The 12,053-nt window shown below is 42.8% G+C and overlaps 1 protein-coding gene across 3 annotated transcripts in view; it reads left to right on the forward strand.

The window, feature by feature from the left end:
- The window catches only part of RGS12 (regulator of G protein signaling 12), a 159,250-nt gene that overhangs the window by 41,329 nt on the left and 105,868 nt on the right, over positions 1-12,053 (forward strand). For all 3 annotated transcript variants that reach the window (XM_025214059.1, XM_025214060.1, XM_025214061.1), the window contains exon 3: positions 3,277-3,393. In XM_025214059.1, the coding sequence (XP_025069844.1) occupies positions 3,277-3,393 (117 nt within the window). The remainder of the gene's footprint in view (positions 1-3,276; positions 3,394-12,053) is intronic.

Below are 12,053 nucleotides of genomic sequence, written 5' to 3' on the forward strand. Positions count from 1 at the left end.
GTAATGGCTTGTGAGCTACTGCACAGTAAGGGAAAGGACACAAACTGTTACCATGAAACAGCTGATTATATGTCAAGTCAGAGGGCAGGAGAACAGGCCTTGTGCTGAGAGGTTGAGAGCTATGGGACTCTTCAGCCTGGAAAAGCACAGGCTTGGTGGGGGGGAACCTGGTGGCTGCCTAAAATATATAAGGGGTGTACATCAGGTACTAGGGGAGCACCTGTTCACCAGAGCACCCCAAGGGATGACAAGGTCAAACGGTCACAAACTCCTCTAAGACCATTTCAGGCTGGGCATAAGGAAGAACAACTTTACAGTCTGAGCCCCCAGGGCCTGGAACAGACTGCTGCTGGAGGTGGTGCAAGCACCTACTCTGGACTCTTTTAAGAGACATTTGGATGTTTGTCTTGCTGGTACCCCTTGGCCCCAGCTGCCTTCCTGCCCCTGTGGCAGGGGGCTGGACTCAATGATCTCTTGAGGTCCTTCCCAGCCCTAATGTCTATGAAGTCCTTACCTTTTTAAAATTTGCTATTATTTGTTCATTTGTCCATTCTCTCAGTGTACTGGGAATAAACCGTTGTTCCAATCTATTGTAGGCTAATAGCAGTGGCTCCTTTTGAATTTAACACAGGGTCCACTCGTTACCAAAGATTGCTTCAGAGTCAGACTTTCATTTAAGTGAAGAGAAATTATTCTAAACCTTGAGATTCCAAGCAGCCTTAAAATAGAAACCAAATGTAAACTAATGTGATGATATTTGCTTAGATCTGCAAATAACTTGAAAAATATCTCTGAAAGTTATGCGCTGTTCTGTTCATGGATGCTAACTTTGAAACCTAAGGGCTACAAGAGCTAGGTTAGATATTAGGAAAAACTTTCTCACCAGGAGGGTAGTACAGCACTGGAACAGGTTACCCAGAGAGGTGGTAGAATCTCCATCTCTTGGAGGTTTTTAAGACCCAGGTAGACACAGCCTTGGCTGGGATGATCTAGATGGGGATGGTCCTGCTTTGAGCAGGGGGTTGGACTAGATGATCTCCTGAGGTCCCTTCCAACCCTCATTTTCTATAATTCTACAACTTGAATATCCTCAATTTTTTGTTGATCACTTTAAGCAGAAATGTCTAGTTCGTATAATCTTCCTACAGTCCCAAGTGGTCCATCAGGTTACAGACCTCAGTAGTCTGCTTTACAGTTGCCAAATCTCTGGCTTCTTTCTGGTAACTGTTCCAGCATAATTTTTCTTTATCTGTACAAAAAAAATGTTGCTGTACTAAAAACTGAAAATGTGTGCGCAGAGAGTGGAAACATTGAATATAAGCCTACCAGTTCTACTGCATCATTTGTTTTCATGTCAAATTAAGCATCCTCATTATTTAATATTTCCCTGAAATACCAAAGGAGTTCCAGTCTGTTGCAGAGGCATGCCAAGGAAAGTAGGGGGGTTTGCTGTAGAAATTGGGTTCAGATTCCTGTTTGGTATATTAAGCTTTGGTATTTGTAAAGCATTCTTGTAGGAGTTGATGGTAAATATGGTTCATTTGGGCGAATCTGTATACTTTTAAAGAGCCATATTGAATACATATGGGTAAACAAACAGCAAGATATTAATTTTTTTCAGTAAAGATGTCAGATAAGTTCTCTTATGTAACAGAGAGAAGGCTGCATAATGTGCTAGCTGTTTTTCTCTACTTTGTACAATAAGCTGTTAACATCCAATTATAAAAATGTAGAATTATGTTTGCTTAGTTACTTAATGTGACTTATATAGACTTTTGAACAAAGACAAACAAAATGCTCAGAAAAGAGAAGATATTTTAGAGTTGGAAACAGTGAGTCCTAACACTAGAAGGAAAAAAATAAAAATATAAGTAATAGAGATTTGCCATATCAAAACCAAAAAAGATGCTTGTCCTACTGAGGAAGGTGCAGAAATGAAATACAGGAAAGCTTCAGTATGGTAGAGTCTATCATCTGTTATAGGGAAAAGAAATATTTTAAGGTAGTATATATTGGGGAAGGAATTCAAGATATGTAAAACAACACAAATACAGTGACCCTTCTAAACTTGGGTGTTGTAGTGAGGGAACAGAGAAGAGGCTCAGACTTTGGATAGATTGAGCTGCATATACTGTTTGAGGAAGGTAGTGTGGAACATGCTTATAGGGCATTAAAAACCCAGAAGACCATTTGATTTTGTTTTGTAGGTGCATACAATAGTAGTTATGCTGGTAAAATAAAAGAATAGTCTGGCAACTTCCTTATACTTCCTGTAATTTAGAAAGTTGGAATTTATGGGTATAAGCTTGAGTACTGAGAATATCAGTACACAAGTGGGGAGTGTTTATCATGCAGGCAGGGGCTAGGTAAGATGGATTCTAGGTTTGAAGCATTGTATAGAGACCATGAGTTACTATTCTCTAGTCATGACAGCAAAGTGCTAGGATTGTCTTGTGCTTTTCTTCTAATCACGGCAAAACTCTTGTTGACTACTCATTTTTGTAAACTCATTTCTTTCTAAGTGTTTGCCTTAGGCTGGAAAAAGTATGTTCATGACATTAATTTAATGATTAGTAGATATTTTCAAAGGCACAAAGGAGACCAGCCAGCTCCCACTGAAAGTGAGTGCCTAATTCTATTTGTGCCCTTAGAAATTTCTGCTCCCTCCCTCCTTCCTGGTGCTATGAGGATGTAAGAACACAAGAAGTGCCCTACTGGATCAGACCAGTGGTCCTGTCTCTGACAGTGCCAGAAGTGGATGCTTTAGGGAGAGCACTGAATCAGATATATCTAGAGTAGTGATTCTCAAATCTTTTAGACTTGAGGCACCCTTCCATACCTTTTGTGAATTGAATGGCGCACAATTTAACAAACCAACATATATCACAGTGCTTACATCGTTGCAGAGGGGCTGGGCAGTGTATGTTGGGGATCCTTCAGGTAGGGAAAAGCCTGGGCTTGTGTTCTCTACTTACCTTACCTCCTCACACGTTGTGGCACACTTTAAAGGATCTGGTGGCACCCTGGTTGCGAATCATTGATCTAGAGTGATCTATCATCTTATATTCATTACCCCCTGTGGCATCCACCGTTATTGTTTTAGTGATGCTGGAGGAAACACCTCCCACTGTTCTGTATAATTGAACAGATGTAAAATTGGATAAAAGGAGAGCACCTCTGAAAATTCGTTGCTGCCTCTGAAGATTTGTCCAAGGTAAGTAAAGTACTAAAATTAAATACAGGTAAAAATAATTTTCTATTTTCTATTGTCTTTAGGGCGCAAAGTTTGGGCATTCAGTTGGATTACCTCAGGCCCCTCAACGGTCTTCTGTTCGGAGATCATTTGGAAGATCTAAGCGATTTAGCATTACCCGTTCACTGGATGATCTTGAGGTAATTTTAATTTTCAAGTTCTATGTAACATTTCTGTCACATAGGAATATTGTAGCAATTTTCCTAAATACAGAAGATGGTTGGAAGCAACACTTGGAATAAATTAACTGATGATTGGAATAAAGTAACTAATTTGAAATTGGTATGTGTTTAAGATACAGGTTTCAGTTGTGACCTGAGTTTTTTCAGATTTTTTTGAGAACTTGAGCTAATGTCCTAGTGATCATTCTTTCCATGTGTAGCATATCTGGCTGTGAGGGTGGCTGTGATACTCCCTGATGGCCAACCAACACCTGCCTCACTCTGGCTTTTCCTCCCTTTTCTAACTCACCTGTTGTGCCTTGATGGAATTTATAATATTGCGGGAGGCTGCCCCAGGGTCCTAGAATGCTTCAGTTCCTCAACTATCTTGTGCTTCATGTGCCTGACCAGTATCAGTCTTGCTCTCAGGCACTAAATTGTCTTACAGACATTAATCTTGGCCCACCATATCACCCCTATAGTCACAATCTGGTCCTCCAGTGTAGAAACTTAAATATAACACACAAGCAAACCGGTTCCCAAACCTTACCTTAATCCTCACTATGGGCCAATGCCCCACCCCAAGCCGTACGCCCCCTTCAGTTGCCCCGTCTAGCTCCCTGTGTAGCCTGGCTGTCCGTGGGTCTTTCCTGAAGCCCCTCTCTCCCAGGAGCTTCTTCTTACACAGCATATAGGGCTAGACTGCCCACTTTCTTCCGGCCCTGGGTATATATGTCTCCAAACCCCACCCCTCCCGGTCATGTGGCTTTGCCTACTCTATGCACTTTCTACTTAAAGTGACAAAAGCCTCTGGTTCCCTGTCATGCCATGTGAAACATTGCTGGGTTTTTGGTTGTAGCTGTGTTGGTCTAAGGATATAGTCAGGCAAGTTTTTTTGAGTAGATGTGATGTATTTTATTAGACCAACTGACTAGTTGAAAAAAAAGGTCTTAGCAAGCTTTTGGGTACAGTCACCCTTCTTCAGGTTTAGGGAGTCTCTGCTGTTCTGAGACTCCAGGAAATAAGAGAAGCTAAAAGTGTGACAGGATGTCAGTGAGAATGTAAATAGGTCGCAATTAGAAAGACAAAAGGTAAAGCAGAGAGGGGAGAGGGAAGACAGCAGGGGAAAAAAGGCTGAAGGGAAGCATTGCAGTGATAGACTACAGGGTGGAAAAGAGTCTGTCAGTGAAAAATAATAGTTGGAGATTAAGAAAACAGGAATGAGAGGAGCTCAAAATGTGAGAGGATGTAATGTAAATATAAAAAGGTAGAAATGAGAAATAAAAGGTAAAGCAGAGGAGGGAGGGGGAAGAAAGCAGGGGGGGAAAAAGGCCAAAGGGAAACATTACAGAGGTAAATATACAGGGTAAGAAAGGCTCTCAATGAAGAAGGAAATAGTAGGAAATCAGGGAGACAAAGGGTAGGAAAGTAGGGGAAGGGAGAAAAGGTGGGGGGGAGAAGAAGAATGTAAGAGGTTAGGTCAAGCAGGTACCTATTGAATCAGATGTCACGCAGGTTGTAATGTGTCATAAAACCAATGTCTACATTGAGTCCAGGACTTTTTGTATCCAGTAGATTTATGAAATGAAGTTCGTAGGCTCATCTACAAAAGGTGTTTTGTAAGTTCCCTTTGAGGATTAGAATTGAGAGATTGGAGAGGTAGTGATGGTCTTGTGAGAAGAGTGCCCCCACAGGTAGTTGGGTATTCTTGTCTTTGATAGATTTTCGGTGTGTGTTCATTTTGGTGCACAGTTGTTGTTTGTTTTTTCCAACATATTTCCCATCAGGACATTTGGTGCACTGGATGAGATGTATAACATTTCTGGAGATGCAGCTGTAAGATCCAACAATGGTGATGGTTCTATTGTAGGGTGTAGCAGGACATGTGAAACATTGACTTCTTTTGACTCATCACAGCCTACCAAGACCTAAAGTACACATAACTTGATAAAATGTATGATCTAATTGCTTAATCATATATTTTTACTAGTCTGTTTCAATTCAACAGACAGTCATTTGACCAGTGCTCTGAGGGGATCCTGAGAGTAAAATATGTATATGCCTTGATATGTGCCCTGTCTCTATGCATAACTTAGTAAATAGTATAACTTACTGAGCAGGCATAATTTGCTATTTAAAAAAAAAAAAAAAGATATTATCATCTCCTTAATTGTCATTGGCTGAATAAAGCAAATGCCTAAGTCAACTTTGGCATGTAATGCAGTAAGTTTTGAATCTTAGTTTTGGATCAGATTTTGGGGAACATTTTAGGCCAACTTGTTGATTTTGATTAAAATCAGAAAACTAGAATATATTTGAATTTTAAATTAAATGTTCCTTGCTGAGCGGGAAAATGAAGAGGATAGTGAGGAAACTTTCATTCCTCCTTTCTAGTATGCTGCTTCCCCCCTGCCTGTTCCATGGTGAGGGGGGAGAGAAAAGCAGGCGGCAATAGCTGTGTTCCTATTCCTTTAAATCTGAGTAAAAACAATAGTTTGGGAGTGGGGTAGGGAAGAAAGATAGATACGTAGAAGCTGTGGTATGGGAGGGGAGAAGGGAGCAAGGTCACAAGTATCGATGGGATGGGGGGAAGGGTGTCATGGGGAGCATATAGAACCCTAGGGATCATGGGAGGAAATGTTAGAGTCAGTTACAAAGAGAGGAAGATGGGATCATGTTCAGGGAGAATGGAGGGATGCAAGGAGCCCTTGGTGTGCAATGAGCTTGTTTTACAGAAGCAGTGAACTGTGCAACTCTCCAGTCTAAAATTCATTATTTTGTTATTTCATCATTATTTTAGGCAGGGAGGAAGTAAATGTTCCTCACTGAGAACTATTTTCATGTTTTCATCTGAAGTTTTAAAATAAAGCAATTTATCCACCTGTACTAAAGTACCTGGTAAGTTGTCTCAAGGACTAGGAATACTTTTCTTTTTTTAATTTGATTTTTAGCACATATTCCTAACTTGAGAATGTTAGATTATCTTTACATTTTAATAAGCAAAACAAAATCTTCTGGGGGGAAATAAAACTGACTAGGAATTGTCTGACTAAAATTGGTTTTGAATATAAATGCTAATTCAAAAGTCAAATTGAATCAACACTTTTCATGGCAGTGTGCGCTCCAGTTCTTAAAAGGATGGAATTGCTGGCTAAAACAAGAGATATGCTGATAGATGGACTCCAGAGGAGATTGTTGTTTAGGACACTCACATGGGTGGTAGGAGCTCAAGGTATACTCAGCTCCTTCCATTTTAGATCTACAGAGGCTTACAAGGTTGTCTGATGGTCCAGCGGATGTTGTAACCACCAGACTATTGGCTGTTTGGGGGTGGACCTCTCTCTCCTTTAGGAACTTTTTTAGTTCGCGTAATTATTCTGTTTTCCTCCATCCTATCATGACCCAAAGGCATGATTTTGTGTGTGCTTCGGCACCAGAATTATCCCCGCCAAGTTGCAGCTTCATTGCACGGGAGAGTTTCCTGTTGCAAAGGAAAACCCCGGTGCAGGGACGAGTTTCCCGCCTTTCTGCAGCTTCTTTTGCAGAGTGCATTGCTCAAGTTGCAGGAGAAATGCACGGTGCAAAAGAGTTCCCGCCACCAGTATGTAAATTCGTTCCCTGCTATTGGCTAGTTCTAAATTATTCCCACATGGCGGCTAATGATTGGCCTGTTAGCCGTATAAGAGGCTTGAGCAGTTTCCGCCCAAGCCGAAGAGGACTCCACATCCATCTCGTGGGGACTCTGGATACACGGCAGGGTAATAGAGACCCTGTGTGAGATTCAGAGGAGCTTGGCGACCTGATCCATCGCCCACCTCTTCCCGTCTTCGAGCGCAAATTTTATAAGACGTATCTCCGATTCCGATTTTGGTGGCGCGTTCACCCAGAGCATCCGGAGCTCTGTTCTGTGGAGCCTAGCAAACTCCACGTGACCATCCGTGTTGTCTGTGTCTGTAACCACAACTCAAGCAAGTTTTCCAGCCTACACCACTGCCATCTCGGTGTAAGTAAACAATCTTTAAAACTACCGCTAAGCGTTTGTGCCTAATTCCAGCTCGTCGCCCTCCCTCTCTGATCCAGCGTGCCCGGGCTGCTGGCCACAGCCCGCGTGCAGCACGAAAAAGGGCTCGGGTCGCTCCCGGCCCGCACACATCCCAGGTAGGTGCCATAACTGCTGGGCTAAAAAGTCAATCTCTTGCTCTCTGGCCTATTGAATATTCAGTTATTTATGCGAAGTAGAACAGCTCCAGCAGGAGAAAATGAAAAACACCCAACCCAGATTATCCAATAGCCTGCTGGTTAGGGCATTCATCTGAAAATGTTGGACACTGATCTCAGGTGGGCAAGTCAAGACTTTGTCTTTTGGTTTCCCATATCCTTGATGAGTGCCCTGACTGATCACTTGGCAATTGACTCTTTGGGGATGGGTTGACCTCCCTGTCTTTCACCGTGAAAGTTATTGGTTTTATCCCTACGCAGAACAGCAACATTTTTGAGACCTACCAAGCTCTTTTTTCCAAGACTGAATGAGAGAAATATCCATCCAGAAGGTAATTCACTTTAAAATCATGTAAGTGAATGACAACTAAGTGTTTAGAATGGAAATGTCCAGTTCTAACTATAGCCTTGCTATTGCTGCTCTATAATTTGGTATTTGATTGCACAAACACTGCTATTTCTAGTATAGTACAATATAATGTTGTCAGAACACGTTTAGAATATTTCAGGGCAGACTTGCTGGAAGGGGAGACAACAATACCAGGAAATTCTTAGAGGCTCCACCTTTGAATAATGACCATGAGCATAATATGGAGGTTATTCACTTGTTTTGGACTCACATCCCTGTCTTTAAGCAGAACGGATATGTTGATGTTTTAAACATTAGTTTTGAAATGGGTAAACTGCATCATCTGCCCATTTTGTGGGTTCAAATCTTAATAGCATCAGCTCAAGTATTCAGTACGGAACAGCAGATTGAATTGTATGTAATATTTTGTACATGGGTATTTTAAATGTAATTAATTCCTCTCAAAGGTCCCAATAGAAATAGTTTATTCACTGGAGTACGAGTTTGCCTTAGAATTTCTGGGTAACATTTTCTTGCTGTGTCATTACATTCTGTGCTCTGTATCCTGTATTAGATGTCAGTCTGTCTGTTATGTGCCTTGAAGTTGCATGGTTCCTGTGAGATTCCTTTTTTTTTTTTTTTTTTTTTTAGGGGCTTCTTAAATATAAAATATTTTTATGTACATACTACTGTAAGAAACAAAAACAGCTGTCATTTGATAATATTTTACTTCTTTTGGATATAGAGCTTGAAAGATGAATAAACAATATCCTTATGAGGCTAGAATAACTGCATAACCATACAGCTGTCACTCCTAGGCATTTTCCCTTTACTTGCAGGAGGTATATATTGATGAAAGTTAAAATCTAAGCAGTTTCAGCTTTCATAGAATCATTGGGCTGGAAGGGACCCTGAAGGATCATCAAGTCCAGCCGCCTGCATGAGCAGGAAAGAAATCTGGGGTCAGTAGACCCCAGCCAGGAGGCAGTCCAGTCTTTTCTTGAAGACCTCTAGGGTAGATGATTGCACCACCTCTGGGGGGAGCTTGTTCCACAGTCTGGTCACCCTAGTAGTAAAGAATTTTTTCCTATGTTTAGCCTGAAACTATCTTCCAGGAGTTTAGCCGTTGTTTCTAATTTTCCCCCAGGGCTCCCTGGTGAACAGTTGTTCACTGAGCCCCTGGTGTACATCTCTGATATAGAGGTAAGCTGCAATCGAGTCCTCTCTAGGCCTTCTTTTCTTTAGGCTGAAGAGTCCGAGATCCCTCAGCCTCTCTTCATATCGGTTGCCATGCAAGTCCCTGATCATACAGGTGGCCCTTCTCTGGACCCCCTCAAGCTTTAGCACGTCCTTGTTGAAGTGCGGTGCCCAGAACTGGATGCAATACTCCAGCTGTGGCCACTGCAATGATGAGTAAAGCGGGAGAATCACTTCTTTGGATTTACTGGAGATGCATCAATTGATGCATGCCAGAGTTTTATTGGCTCTAGCGACTTCTGCATTGCATTGCTGGCTCATATTCATGTTGTGGTCTATTGTTACCCCCAGATCCTTTTCATTTGTCATGCTAGTCAGGTTAGCGATGCCCAGGGTATAGGTGTGCTAGGGTTTCTTCCTTTGAAGATGCAGCACTTAGCATTTCTCTATATTGAATCTTATCTGGTTCCGTTCTGCCCAACCCATCAGCCTGTCTAGGTCTGCTTGTATCTGCAGCCTATCTGTGGCTGTGTCCGCACAACTCTATATCTTGGTGTCGTCTGCGAACTTGGCCAATGGGCTTTTCACCCCCTAAGCCAGGTCATTGATGAAAATATTGAACAGCACAGGACCAAGTACCAACCCCTGGGGTACGCCGCTGCCCACATCTCACCAGGATGACACTGATCCATTCATTTGGACTCTCTGTGTCCTACCTCGCAACCAGTTTTGTATCCATTTGACGGTCCTGCAGTTGAGCCCGGTATCTTCCAGTTTTCTGATCAGTTCCTTGTGGGATACCAGGTCAAAGGCTTTCTGGAAGTTGAGGTATATGATGTCAATCGCTTTTCTCTCATCCAGGTGACAAGTCACCTGATCATAGAAAGAAATGAGGTTGGTCAGATAAGACCTGCCCACAACAAAGTCATTCAGTATCATGCCTTCTGCAAGTTTGTCATGTATAGCCTCTTTGATGAATGTTTCTAGGATTTTCCCTGGAATAGAAATTAAGCTAATTGGCCAGGAGTTTCCCAGGTCTTCGCATTTCCCCTTCTTGAAGATGGGCACAACATTAGCCCTCTTCCAGTCCTCTGGGATTTCTCCAGAGGCCAATGATTTTTTAAAGCCCTTTACCAGGGGCTCTGCAATTACTTCTGCCGACTCTTGCAGCACTCTTGGGTGGGGTTCATTCGGTCCTGCTGATTTATATACGTCTAATTTCTTTAATTGATCATACACCAGTTCTATGGCAATGGTGGGAATGGTGTCAATCCTACCCTGCTCGTTCTGTGCCCTACCTGGCATGTTGTTCCCCTTGGTCTTGTGAAAGACCGAGGCAAAGTAGTCATTTAGGAGTTCAGTTTTTTCCTGAGTGGTTGTGACCAGCTATCCTGAGGCATTGAGCAGTGGCCCCACACTCCCATTAGTTTTCCTTTTACTCCCTATATAGCTAAAGAAGGACTTCTTGTTGTCCTTGATTCTTGTAGCTAGTTTTAGTTCAGTTTCTGCCTTAGCTTGCCTAATCTGTTTTCTACAAGTAGTCTTCCTTAGAGGCTATCCCAAGCTTCCGTTGCTTGTATGCCTCTTCCTTTTTCTGTAGGAGGGCTGCAACTTCCCTGCTTAGACAAGAGGGGATTTTGACCCTTCTGCTACTTTTTCTCCATGGAATGGATATTCTCTGAGTCTTAAAGATTGTATCTTTAAGGAACAACCATTCTTTTTGTGTTCCCTTTACCTGTGGTCCTTGGTCTCTGGGCATTTTCTACTAGTGACCTGAGCTTACTAAAATTTGCGTTTTTGAAGTCTACGACTTTGAGCTTGATATCTGTTTGGTCAGCCTTGCGACAGACTGTGAACGTAATGATTTCATGGTCACTATCACCTAGATTTCCCGCCCCTGGGGCAGCGGGCTGGACTTGATGGTCCTTCAGGGTCCCTTCCAGCCCAAATGTCTATGAAGTCAGCAGGGATCATAGGATCCCAGCAAGATAAACATCCAAATGTGTCTTGAAGGCGTTCAAAGTGGGTGCTTGAACCACCTCCGGCGGCAGTCTATTCCAAACCTTGGGGGCTCGGACAGTAAAGAAGTTCTTCCTTATGTCTAGCCTGAATTGGTCGTGGCGGAGTTTGTGACTGTTCGATCTTGTCATCCCTTGGGGCACTCTGATAAACAGATGCTCCCCCAGATCCTGGTGAACACCCCTGATAAACTTATAGGTGGCCACCAAATCGCCCCTGAGCCTGCGCTTTTCCAGGCTGAAGAGTCCCATGGCTCTCAGCCTCTCATCATAAGGTCTGTTTTCCTGACCTCTGATCATGCGCGTGGCTCTCCTCTGCACTCTCTCAAGCTTCTCCACATCCTTTTTGAATTGTGGAGCCCAAAACTGGATGCAGTACTCCAGCTGCGGCCTCACTAAGGCCGAGTACAAGGGGAGAATGACATCCCGGGATTTGCTTGAGAAGCATCTATGGATGCAAGCCAGCATTTTGCTCGCTTTACTAGCTGCAGTATCACATTGAAGACTCATGTTCATCTTGTGGTCATTCATGACCCCCAAGTTCCTTTCATCTGTAGTGCTAACCAGCGTAGCACTGCCGAGCCTGTAAGCGTGCTGCAGGTTTTTCCTCCCAAGGTGGAGATCCTTGCATTTTTTGGTGTTGAACACTATCAGGTTCTCATCCTCCCATTTCATGAGCGTGTCAAAATCTGCCTGGATCATCCTCCTGTCCTCAGGTGTGGATGCTTTACCCCAGAGTTTGGTGTTGTTGGCAAACTTGGCCAGCCTGCTTGTGACACCAATGTCCACATCATTGATGAAGATGTTAAAAAGTATAGGCCCTAGGACAGAGCCTTGAGGGACCCCACTGGTCACAG

The sequence above is a fragment of the Alligator sinensis genome, unplaced genomic scaffold, assembly GCF_000455745.1.
Source record: "Alligator sinensis unplaced genomic scaffold, ASM45574v1 scaffold1094_1, whole genome shotgun sequence".
In the NCBI taxonomy this organism is placed as follows: Eukaryota; Metazoa; Chordata; order Crocodylia; family Alligatoridae; genus Alligator; species Alligator sinensis.